General features: G+C 45.5%; 2 protein-coding genes across 2 annotated transcripts in view; one reads left to right on the top strand and one right to left on the bottom strand.

Moving 5' to 3' along the window:
• Window positions 1–3,879, top strand: part of fbxw8 (F-box and WD repeat domain containing 8) — a 125,145-nt gene extending 121,266 nt beyond the window's left edge. Inside the window, exons 10-11 of the mRNA XM_084308099.1 lie at window positions 1,856–1,972; window positions 2,968–3,879. Of these exons, the coding sequence (XP_084164225.1) occupies window positions 1,856–1,972; window positions 2,968–3,133 (283 nt within the window). The 3' untranslated portion in view covers window positions 3,134–3,879. The remainder of the gene's footprint in view (window positions 1–1,855; window positions 1,973–2,967) is intronic.
• A 1,065-nt stretch (window positions 3,880–4,944) lies between these two features.
• The window catches only part of tesca (tescalcin a), a 36,144-nt gene continuing 28,986 nt past the window's right edge, over window positions 4,945–12,102 (bottom strand). The window contains exons 5-8 of the mRNA XM_084308747.1: window positions 11,076–11,137; window positions 7,773–7,880; window positions 7,512–7,559; window positions 4,945–7,055 (exon numbers count right to left, since the gene is read on the bottom strand). Coding sequence (XP_084164873.1) covers window positions 6,972–7,055; window positions 7,512–7,559; window positions 7,773–7,880; window positions 11,076–11,137 — 302 coding nt within the window. The 3' untranslated portion in view covers window positions 4,945–6,971. The remainder of the gene's footprint in view (window positions 7,056–7,511; window positions 7,560–7,772; window positions 7,881–11,075; window positions 11,138–12,102) is intronic.

Genomic DNA, 12,102 nt, shown 5'->3' on the forward strand with positions numbered 1-12,102 from the left:
GAACTATAATGAATTACGGGTCATACAGAAGTTGAACACTAATGCACGGAAGCTTATTTCCGCCTTGAAACTAATGCAGAACTGAGGAGCGCTTATGGCGTAGTAACGATGTTCTACCACTGGGCGTCAGCTAAGTGTGCTCCGAGCTGTGCGTACACATAAGCACGAAGTCAAGTTCAAGTTGAAATTGATGAATCCCACTCTTTGCTTAGAAATGGTCGTACGCACAGGGTAAGCACATATCTGTGCGTAAGTCAGGTTGATGAATGAGGGCCCTGGACTCTGTAATTCTGTCTTACATCTGGAATGATAAGAATCACAGAATCTCAAAAATGCACTTGCAAAAACCTAAATCTGAGGGAGGGCTGGCCTTGCCAGTATTTAGGCACTACTACTGGGCTGCCAATGTAAGGGCTCTGATGTACTGGTGGCAGGGGACAACCGGTGAATTGACTCCTGGGGTGGCTGAGAATGGAGGCTAATTCCCTTGTTAACTCAGCCTTGCCAGCTATGCTATTTGTCAAACCAGGGGTACCCGGGATCTTGAGAAGCTTGAAACTAAGTTTTGTTGTGGAAAACTCTGTCAGAATTTTTAATCAAATCAGGGGTACTTTGAGCGTACCAGATGTTTCTATCCATGCACCAATCTGTTTTAATCACTCTTTTTCGGCTCCATGGACAGACAGGGGTTACCTTGCCTGGAGTGGGAAGGGGCTAGCTTCCATTAAGGACTTATACATAGACGGTCACTTTGCATCCTTCGATCTACTAAAGAGGAAGTTTGAGTTGCCCGGCACCAACTGGTTCAGATTTTTACAAGTCAGAAATGATGTTAGATCCAAAGTTCAGGCTTTCGAAGAGCTCCCAATTGAACATTCTTTCTTTGATATATTGCTGAGCCCTCCCCACTCCAAGCACCTCATCTCTAGGTTTGTATGTCTGTTTGACAACTGTAATATGGCCTCTACTGAGAAGATTGATCTATCTGATATTGTATGGGATAGGAGTCTGTCTATAGTACAACTTGGCTCAGTCAATAGTAGACACCAGCTGATCCAATTTAAAGTTGTGCATCGTCTCCACTACTCCAAGCATAGATTGCACAAGATCTACCCCTCTGTTTCACCACTGTGTGACAGGTGCCAGGTATCAGAGGGTACACTTTCTCATGCCTTCTGGTTTTGCCCTTCACTAACAGGATTCTGGGCCAAAATATTTGACTGGTACTCTAAGGCCTACAAGATAACTCTACAGCCGGGGGCAGAGCTCGCCATCTTCGGCTGCTCTGAGTCCTCTCTGAGCTTTCCTACAGCTGTGCAACAATCTTTGACACTGGGGACAACGGTTGCTAAAAAACAAATACTGATGGAGTGGAAGTCCTCCTCAGCACCTTCTTTCCAACTGTGGATGGCGGACATGACCTCTGTCATACGGATGGAGAGACTAAGGTTCCTGAGAACCGATTCACTTAAAAGGTTTTCAAAAATCTGGGACCCGTTCTTAGCCTATCTCGATGAGGCTAGAGGCGGCAGCTGATTCGCCCGTCTGATCTCACAGTCCCCCTATGAGGGACCCCAAACACAATATTTCTCAGTCATGTATGGCTGGTAACCGTGTTGTAATAGCAAATGTAAAAAATGTGTTATTATTATAATTTTTTCTTTAATGCATTTTTTTACTTTCACTGTCTGAGTGTGTTTGTCTGTCATGTTGGTATACTGTTTGTCATGTTTGTACAATGTTCTGAAAAATGTTAAATAAAATATATAAATGATGATATATTTATGATAATTAAATAAAGAGCTATTTTCAAAAAAAATAAAAGTGAACTGAACCCAACATGTCTTGTGTGCAGGCACCCTGTCCGACACATCCGCTTCGACGCCAGCACCCTGGTGACGGCCAACATCCCAGACGAGAAGTCTCCGCGGGGAGCCTGCATCACAGATGATGACCTCACGGCCCACCGCAGGTCCCTTGACCCCACCCCCTCCCGATACCCCCCCACCCCTTCCTGATACCCCCCCACCTCTCCCCACCCCTTCACTCACTCCTGTTTAACTCTTCCTGATTCCCACCTCTCCCTACCCCTTCCTGATACCCCCCCACCTCTCCCCACCCCTTCACTCACTCCTGTTTAACTCTTCCCTACCCCCCCACCTCTCGTGCTAATTACACACATTATTTAGAAATACTACCAGCGGGGTGGTGTTGTGGTGAAGACCCCCGTCTGGAACCTAAAGCTCAAATAACCTGCCGGCCGAACCGAGTGTTGTTTGGATTATAAATACTAAGGGGCGGGACTACCCACATAAAATAAAGAAATAAAGAAAATGGAGGGACTTGCAATTCCAGTAGTTTTCCATGATGTCATTTGAAGCTTGAAGATTCCCTAACTGTGTCCTCCTGATTACATTTTCCACAAAAGGAAATAACAAATAAGCAATATCACCAGACTCCCCTGATGCAGGCAGTTTTACTAAAAAGATGAAGGGCAGCTATAACAATAAATCTTCTCACAGGAATAGAGTGCATTCCACCTTCTTTGACTCAGACGAGCACTTTAGATTCTTAAGATTAGATCCTTTAATGACCACACAGCCAGGCTGGTGGAATTTGTTTTCAGTGCATATCCAACATAGAACATCACTTACAATACATACTACATGCAGTTAAATACATAGATACATAAATACAAAAACCAAAATATCACAATTCATGTCCGTAACAGCAGAGGTAGGGGGACTTTCATGGCAATGGCAAGTCATTTTGAAACGTGGCTACTTGCTATATTCAGTGACTTCATTTGAACTCATCCAATTATTGCACTTGTTGCCTACAGTTTTAAACGTGAGGTACTTTCTGAATCAAGGCAATTGATGCACTCTGGAATACTCTTGTGAGCTTGCTAGATATATTGCTGTTCCTTTAGTTGTTATTGCTAATTTGAATGTTTTCACATTACAGACACAGAGGAGTGATTAGCCACTATGACTTCTCGGAGAACGCCACGTCCCTGGACCACGTCCTGCCCATCTGCAGGTCCAACTACGCAGAGTCGTCCGGTTACAACTACAACATCGGCCTGGCGGTGCCTTACGACAAGCTCTCATCCTCTCACTCATCCCACTGACACTCATCCTCTCACCCATCCCACTGACACTCATCCTCTCACCCATCCCACTGACACTCATCCTCTCACCCATCCCACTGACACTCATCCTCTCACCCATCCCACTGACACTCATCCTCTCACCCATCCCACTGACACTCATCCTCTCACCCATCCCACTGACACTCATCCTCTCACCCATCCCACTGACACTCATCCTCTCACCCATCCCACTGACACTCATCCCACTGACACCCATCCCACTGACACCCATCCCACTGACACTCATCCCACTGACACCCATCCCACTGACACTCATCCTCACCCATCCCACTGACACTCATCCTCTCACCCATCCCACTGACACTCATCCTCTCACTCATCCCACTGACAGCCTCTCACCCATCCCACTGATACCCATCCCACTGACACCGCCTCTCACTGATACACAGCCTCTCACCCATCCCACTGACACACACCCTGTTTCTCACTCATCCCACAGCCTCTCTGGCTCTCACTCATCCCACTGACACACAGCCTCTCTGGCTCTCACCCATCCCACTGACACACAGCCTCTCTGGCTCTCACCCATCCCACAGCCTCTCTGGCTCTCACTCATCCCACAGCCTCTCTGGCTCTCACCCATCCCACAGCCTCTCTGGCTCTCACCCATCCCACAGCCTCTCTGGCTCTCACCCATCCCACAGCCTCTCTGGCTCTCACCCATCCCACAGCCTCTCTGGCTCTCACTCATAGCACAGCCTCTCTGGCTCTCACTCATCCCACAGCCTCTGGCTCTCACTCATCCCACAGCCTCTCTGGCTCTCACCCATCCCACAGCCTCTCTGGCTCTCACCCATCCCACAGCCTCTCTGGCTCTCACCCATCCCACAGCCTCTCTGGCTCTCACTCATAGCACAGCCTCTCTGGCTCTCACTCATCCCACAGCCTCTGGCTCTCACTCATCCCACAGCCTCTCTGGCTCTCACTCATCCCACAGCCTCTCTGGCTCTCACCCATCCCACAGCCTCTCTGGCTCTCACCCATAGCACAGCCTCTCTGGCTCTCACTCATAGCACAGCCTCTCTGGCTCTCACTCATCCCACAGCCTCTGGCTCTCACTCATCCCACAGCCTCTCTGGCTCTCACTCATCCCACAGCCTCTGGCTCTCACTCATCCCACAGCCTCTCTGGCTCTCACTCATAGCACAGCCTCTCTGGCTCTCACTCATCCCACAGCCTCTGGCTCTCACTCATCCCACAGCCTCTCTGGCTCTCACTCATCCCACAGCCTCTGGCTCTCACTCATCCCACAGCCTCTCTGGCTCTCACTCATCCCACAGCCTCTGGCTCTCACTCATCCCACAGCCTCTCTGGCTCTCACTCATCCCACAGCCTCTGGCTCTCACTCATCCCACAGCCTCTCTGGCTCTCACTCATCCCACAGGCTCTGGCTCTCATGAAGGTTAAAGCAGGTGTGTGGGAGCGTGGACAGTGGAGCAGTGTGAGACCATCGGTTTGATTTTCCAAACGGCTTCTCTCCTTTTAGTCCAGTAATGAGAGGAACTCGGCTTGCTACAATGACTCCTTTGGAAATATGACGTTTGTGTTTGTAATTTATAATTGTAGATAGTTTTAGCTCTCAACCTTTTGTACAGCCTTTTAATTTACAATGTTGTAAAAAGAAATGTATGGGAATATGAATGCATTGTTTGGTTTGATGGATCTTGAATGAGTACAGACTAGAAGTGTCATGAATTAAATGACAAAAAGAATAAACTCCGCTCTTTGCCTCACTTTATGTTCACAAGTTACACAACTGAAGACATTCATGTTTTTCCTCAATTTTATTTAATAATTGTATTTAATAATTTATTAATGATTTATTACAAAGGCTGTATAAACACTCGGGCAAGAAAGTACAGTATATATTAATATTAGCTTGTTCAATACATTCATACAATAAGTAATACATTGCAGAATCTTGGTAGACCACCAATGTTTACATAAAGTCTCTTTGGGAGAGATAAATCAGACCTGAAACAGTTTTTGAGCCCTGTAGGAACGTGTGCTTGCTGTGCCACATAGACCGGAACAAGCCTGTGAACGCCAGTGTGGCACAGAGAGGGGTCGACACGAGGTCATGTGAACCTCTTGGCACAGAGAGGGGTCGACACGAGGTCATGTGAACCTCTTGGCACAGAGAGGGGTCGACACGAGGTCACGTGAACCTCTTGGCACAGAGAGGGGTCGACACGAGGTCACGTGAACCTCTTGGCACAGAGAGGGGTCGAAACGAGGTCATGTGAACCTCTTGGCACAGTGAGGGGTCGACACGAGGTCAGGGGTCAACACGAGGTCACGTGAACCTCTTGGCACAGAGAGGGGTCGACACAAGGTCAGGGGTCAACACGAGGTCACGTGAACAGTGGTTAGATGTAGAAAAGCTAAATGTAGACGGATGTGAAGGAGAGCTAGAATGTCAGCTTTTTAGTACACTTTGGAGGCCAAACCCGATATAGTCTTGGGTTTTAATCGATATTTCTTTTATTAGCGATGTCCATTCATTTTTCATCCATCCAGCCTGACGTTATCATTGGGAATGGGTCTGAGCTCGCAAAGGGCAAATACCGCCGCCTATCGTCTCCCGGATGGTATTGCACATCATTGGATTGGATTGGCTGGGACTGTGCATCAAAAAAAAAAGTCCGGCCCAGGTTTTACTTCTCGGGTATGCAGTATCGTTATAACAGATGGACTGGGGACACTCAAAGCAGCGTGGATTATGTGTTTTGGATATATAACGTTGGATCAATAAACGTGATCAATATTTGGAATGGCTTTGGATTGGATTAATCTTTTTGCATGACATCAGATGTGAGGTAAGGACTTTATGTTACGAATCTTGGGTTAATCAGATGTTCCTTTCACCGCCATCGGAGCGTGTGTGCGTGTGAGGTTCGCACCGACCAAAGTACGGAGAAGCGATTTTTCAGACCCCGCTTCTCTTCGTGCATGAGGACACATATACTATCGATAATCTAGCGTTTATTTGAAAACGATTCATAAATCAAGTGACAAATGGCACGATTTCTAAGGAAATACATTTAAGCTTGATTTGCTGGAGTTTATTGAGATGAGACAGAACGCTCTAGAAATATATTGATATTCATCACGGTATGAAATGGAAATGTATGAAAAAAAATTCTTGTATGTTGACTGGAAGCAACTCATTGACGATCACTGTTATTTAGATCTATTGCTATTATATTTGATATGTTTTAAGCACTCGCAAATAAGTCCTATCCTCGAGTCCATTGGATAAAGCACTGGCACCGAAGGGCCATCAGCAGAGGGCGCTGTTGGCCCCCAATGAGTTAATGGAACACGCCAACATTTTGGGAAATTAGCTTACCGTCTTCTCCAGAGAGAGACAAGAAGATAGATACCAGTTTCCTCTCTGTGTGTTCAGTAGAAAGCCATCTGGCTGCATGTTAGGCTAGCTTAGCACAATGAATGGAAGTGGACAGTGCCGGTTAGCCTAGACATTGTCCAACTAACACCTCTCCCGAAGGTGAGAACTAATTTCCCAAAATGTTGGCGTGTTCCTTTAAATCACGTGCTTAGATATTGTAATTACATTGCCCTCAGACAACAAAATAAAAATTCTATCTCTGAACTACTAGAAAAACAAAGACGTCAGGAGAACATGCACTGTAGTCATCATTGTGCATTGATGTGATTATTTCCTAAATCGCTCTGTATGAAAATATTAGTGTGTATCAAAAGTGTTTGGCTTCATTCCAAAAGGCAGTCTGGTGGTGCTAAAAACAGCGGTTAGATAAACATTCACGGAGGTTCATTTCCCGCAGCGCATCGGCGCGGTGTCCACGTCCAGGAAGCGGACGTGCATCCGCGACTCCATCTCCAGGCTCTTCAGGATCTGTGGCGAGACAGAGAGTGTGAAAGACCCACCGCGTTGGAGGCACAAGGGCCGCGCGTCGGCTTTCATTAAAAGGTGCATTCCCACGATCTTTTAACCTTAAGTCCTACCGCTCTGTTGTGAGGAGGAGATGTGATAATCGGACATAAACTCACCAACGTGTTTCGAGAGCTCCTTTAGAAAGGACGCCGGTTCACTAGATGTCTGCTCTCCGCCAGCTGGGGCCTTTACCAGAAGGCTAGAAATTACTAGTATTATCGAATTGTTTTTCTTTGTTTTTTTTCCTAAGGGGAAACCCCCCCCCACCCAGAGAAACTCAGCCGGATGACGCTATAAGCAGCCAACCTCCTAAGACACAGAACATGTTTGATTGTCACATGTGCTCCTCACAACAGAATGACAGGATGCAGGTTAAAAATCGTCTTAATTGCCCCTTTAACTGAGAATGGTACTAACCTCTACAAAATGCTCAAAGGTGATTCCTTCATAGACTTCATGTGGTTCCTGAAATCATAAGGGAGGGGCTAATTTACCCAATTTGTATAGTGTTGCTACACAGCTGTGAAAATACATAATCTAATACGCTATATTTATCAGTGTTGTTACACAGCTGTGAAAATACATAATCGAATACGCTATATTGATCAGTGTTGTTACACACCTGTGAAAATACATAATCTAATACGCTATATTGATCAGTGTCAATTACTTTCATACCATGTGGCCCACGTTCGTGCTCGCCACTTCCAACATGGCGGCGTCTGTGATGTCCTTGGCGGTTTCCTCTCCGATGGCGCCGCTCTTTGACAGCAGTTCCTCCACCACCTGACAGAACGACACCAGCTGATCAGCTCTGCTCCTACATGCACCCTGGCTGCTCCTACATGCACCCTGGCTCTGCTCCTGCATGCACCCTGGCTGCTCCTACATGCACCCTGGCTGCTCCTACATGCACCCTGGCTGATCAGCTCTGCTCCTACATGCACCCTGGCTGCTCCTACATGCACCCTGGCTGCTCCTACATGCACCCTGGCTCTGCTCCTGCATGCACCCTGGCTGCTCCTACATGCACCCTGGCTCTGCTCCTGCATGCACCCTGGCTGCTCCTACATGCACCCTGGCTGCTCCTACATGCACCCTGGCTGATCAGCTCTGCTCCTACATGCACCCTGGCTGCTCCTACATGCACCCTGGCTGCTCCTACATGCACCCTGGCTCTGCTCCTGCATGCACCCTGGCTGCTCCTACATGCACCCTGGCTGCTCCTACATGCACCCTGGCTGATCAGCTCTGCTCCTACATGCACCCTGGCGTTCACTCGGACAACACCAGCTGATCAGCTCTGCTCCTACATGCACCCTGGCGTTCACTCTGGACAACACCAGCTGATCAGCTCTGCTCCTACATGCACCCTGGCGTTCACTCTGGACAACACCAGCTGATCAGCTCTGCTCCTACATGCACCCTGGCGTTCACTCTGGACAACACCAGCTGATCAGCTCTGCTCCTACATGCACCCTGGCGTTCACTCTGGACAACACCAGCTGATCAGCTCTGCTCCTACATGCACCCTGGCGTTCACTCGGACAACACCAGCTGATCAGCTCTGCTCCTACATGCACCCTGGTGTTCACTCAACAACACCTTCGTTCAGCCCATGTTGAAAGTGTTCTTGTTTACAGCAGATACTCGTCATGCAGGCTCAGGTGTGTGGAGTGGATCAGAGGATTCTGATTATTCTACCAGGCTGTATGAGAGAGAAGTCAGGTATGGGATGTCCTCCTGGTACGGCAATCTGTCTGTAGTCTGTTCTCAGGCAAGGAATATCGTCCGATCCATCTCATGTTCTCCACGCCACGTATGAGCTCTTACCCTCTCCCCAATGTAAACTCAACCGTTTTTAAAACAAATGTGTGCCTACATCAATTAAAATGTAAAATTATGCTGCTGGAGGGAATGCAATAGACTCCTGATATGATGCGAGGGGTTGTGCAATATGTTGCTGTTCTCATCACTGCTTGTGTAATACTGTATGTGTAATGGGTGGTTGTGATGTGCTACAGTACATGTGTATGTGTTACTTTGTTTATATGTTTGTTTTTTATTACTACTATATGGAGGCAGCTATGTGATGAGACAAATTATGTCATTTGAGTCCAAGTCAAATTTCCCTACGTGGACAAAGTATATCGACAGTGGCTCAGGAGCTAGAATGGTTGTCGGTTCGATTCCCACTCCTCCCGGGCAACGTGTCAAAGTGTCCCTGAGCAAGACATTTAACCCTTAAGGCGAGACACTGCAGGTGAATAGTCAAATATACTTTTTTTGTTGATTTTGAGATTGTTATATTTTGCTTCCTAAACATGTCTTCTATGAAACTAGTGACAATAAAACGTCAATAACACACATTTAGTTGTTTATTTTACATCATTTTGCCTTATTGCATCCATAAATGTGCACATATTTAATGGGGAAGTGCCTCATTTGCATATATAAACATAAATTTCAGAAAACTTGCAATATATTTTTTCTTAGTTTATATGTACATAACAAATTGGGAAAGTTTCATAGTGATATCTATTCAAATATGTTTTGCCTATTAGGGGGTACTACACTGTACTACACTGTTTGTAGCCTGTGTGTAGTTCTGTTCAGTTCAATAACATCATTATTATTATTATTCAGTTATCAGGCATGTGTTTAGGTTGTCTATTACTAATGGTTTGATTAGGTATTGTGTTTGTAAATATCTGTTTAAAAAAAAAGTATGGCATTTTACAATACAGAACTTTGAAGGCGTTTTCCCGAAAATGAGTTTTAAGAGTTTTTCCTCATACTCTGAGCCAGAAATCTCCACTTCAGTAGCACTCACATACACCAAAACTTCCAGTTCTATTCATATCTATGTTCTGAAGGTATTTACAGAAGGGTTTGTTGATATCGCATTCATACCCTGATTTATATCACATTGTATTCCTAAAAACATGGCGAAATATGGAATTTTACTATAAAAATGGACTGCATGGAGTATTTTCTGATTTATGGAGTGATAAAAAGAGATATCCAAAATCCCCTCTGTAATAACCTTTGGCTCTAATATGTCAACAAAATGAAACTATAATTTTGAAAATGGCTTTATCCAATGTTCAGATTTCTGTCCTGGAATTATATGCAAATTAGTGCATAATTAAGTAGATCATGCCTCATTTGCATATTTACACATACAATTTCAGAAAACTTGTAATACAAAAAAGTCTTGTCTTAATATAAGTAATCAACTGGGGAAGTTTCATTGTGATATCTATTAGTTAATTTTTTTACCCTATTCACCTGCAGTGTCTCCCCTTAATTGCTCCCGATGTGCAGGGTGGCACCTTTCATGGTCGTAACATGACAAGTAGGGCTGGGCTGGGTATTGAAAATCAATACCATCAAGGTATCAATTGAATCAAATCAGTATTGAATATTAATGTGAATATGAATTGAATTTTGCGACAAACAAATACCAGAATTCCTTACTTTAATTGTCAAATAAATGCTGTTTTCAGAGTTATTGTATCCAACATAATTAAATCAACACAAAGCTCTTTGGGTCCATGTTGCCTTGTAACCGGGAGGCCTGCCCTTTCTGTACCTGCAGTATGCACTGAAAAAAACACTCTCATGGTATCAGTAATAGTATTGACCATTTGCAAACAATACCCAGCCCGAATAACAACCTGTTAACCTTCACTAAAAAACAGAATGTGGAGAGAAAATTAAAGACTTAATTTGCAAAAACCTATAAATGCCATCCTTGACATTTCTTTTTACTGTGGTGAGAGAAAACCCATTCTCAACCCTGAGCGAGTTTCGTCACAAAAGCCATTATGTGCTCCTTTTATAGCATGGTCCAAAGATCACTCATTAAGTACATGAAATATAATTTTTTTCTCTTCAGGTACAACTTACATACTCAAATATATAAAAAAAAACTTCAATATCATTAAATGCATTGTTTGCCCTCAATGGTGCTCTTACCTTCCTGTACTCCTCCAGAGTGATGGTGCCGTCGTTGTCAGTGTCGTGCATGTTGAAGAGAACTGGAGACAAAACATGAAGTCAGTGTCGTGCATGTTGAAGAGAACTGGAGACAAAACATGAAGTCAGTGTCGTGCATGTTGAAGAGAACTGGAGACAAAACATGAAGTCAGTGTCGTGCATGTTGAAGAGAACTGGAGACAAAACATGAAGTCAGTGTCGTGCATGTTGAAGAGAACTGGAGACAACACATGAAGTCAGTGTCGTGCATGTTGAAGAGAACTGGAGACAAAACATGAAGTCAGTGTCGTGCATGTTGAAGAGAACTGGAGACAACACATGAAGTCAGTGTCGTGCATGTTGAAGAGAACTGGAGACAAAACATGAAGTCAGTGTCGTGCATGTTGAAGAGAACTGGAGACAACACATGAAGTCAGTGTCGTGCATGTTGAAGAGAACTGGAGACAAAACATGAAGTGAGTGTCGTGCATGTTGAAGAGAACTGGAGACAACACATGAAGTCAGTGTCGTGCATGTTGAAGAGAACTGGAGACAACACATGAAGTGAGTGTCGTGCATGTTGAAGAGAACTGGAGACAACACATGAAGTCAGAAGAACACTCCTGGACCTACTGACTCTCACTCCTCTACCTGGACCTACTGACTGTCTCACTCCTGCTGACTGTCTCACTCCACTACCTGGACCTACTGACTGTCTCACTCCACTACCTGGACCTACCGACTGTCTCACTCCTCTACCTGGAGTTACCGACTGTCTCACTCCACTACCTGGACCTACCGACTGTCTCACTCCACTACCTGGACCTACTGACTGTCTCACTCCACTACCTGGACCTGCTGACTGTCTCACTCCACTACCTGGACCTACTGACTGTTTCACTCCACTACCTGGACCTACCGACTGTCTCACTCTTCTACCTGGACCTACCGACTGTCTCACTCCACTACCTGGACCTACCGACTGTCTCACTCCTCTACCTGGACCTGCTGACTGTCTCACTCCTCT

The sequence above is a fragment of the Notolepis coatsorum genome, assembly GCF_963971535.1.
Source record: "Notolepis coatsorum genome assembly, chromosome: 2".
In the NCBI taxonomy this organism is placed as follows: Eukaryota; Metazoa; Chordata; class Actinopteri; order Aulopiformes; family Paralepididae; genus Notolepis; species Notolepis coatsorum.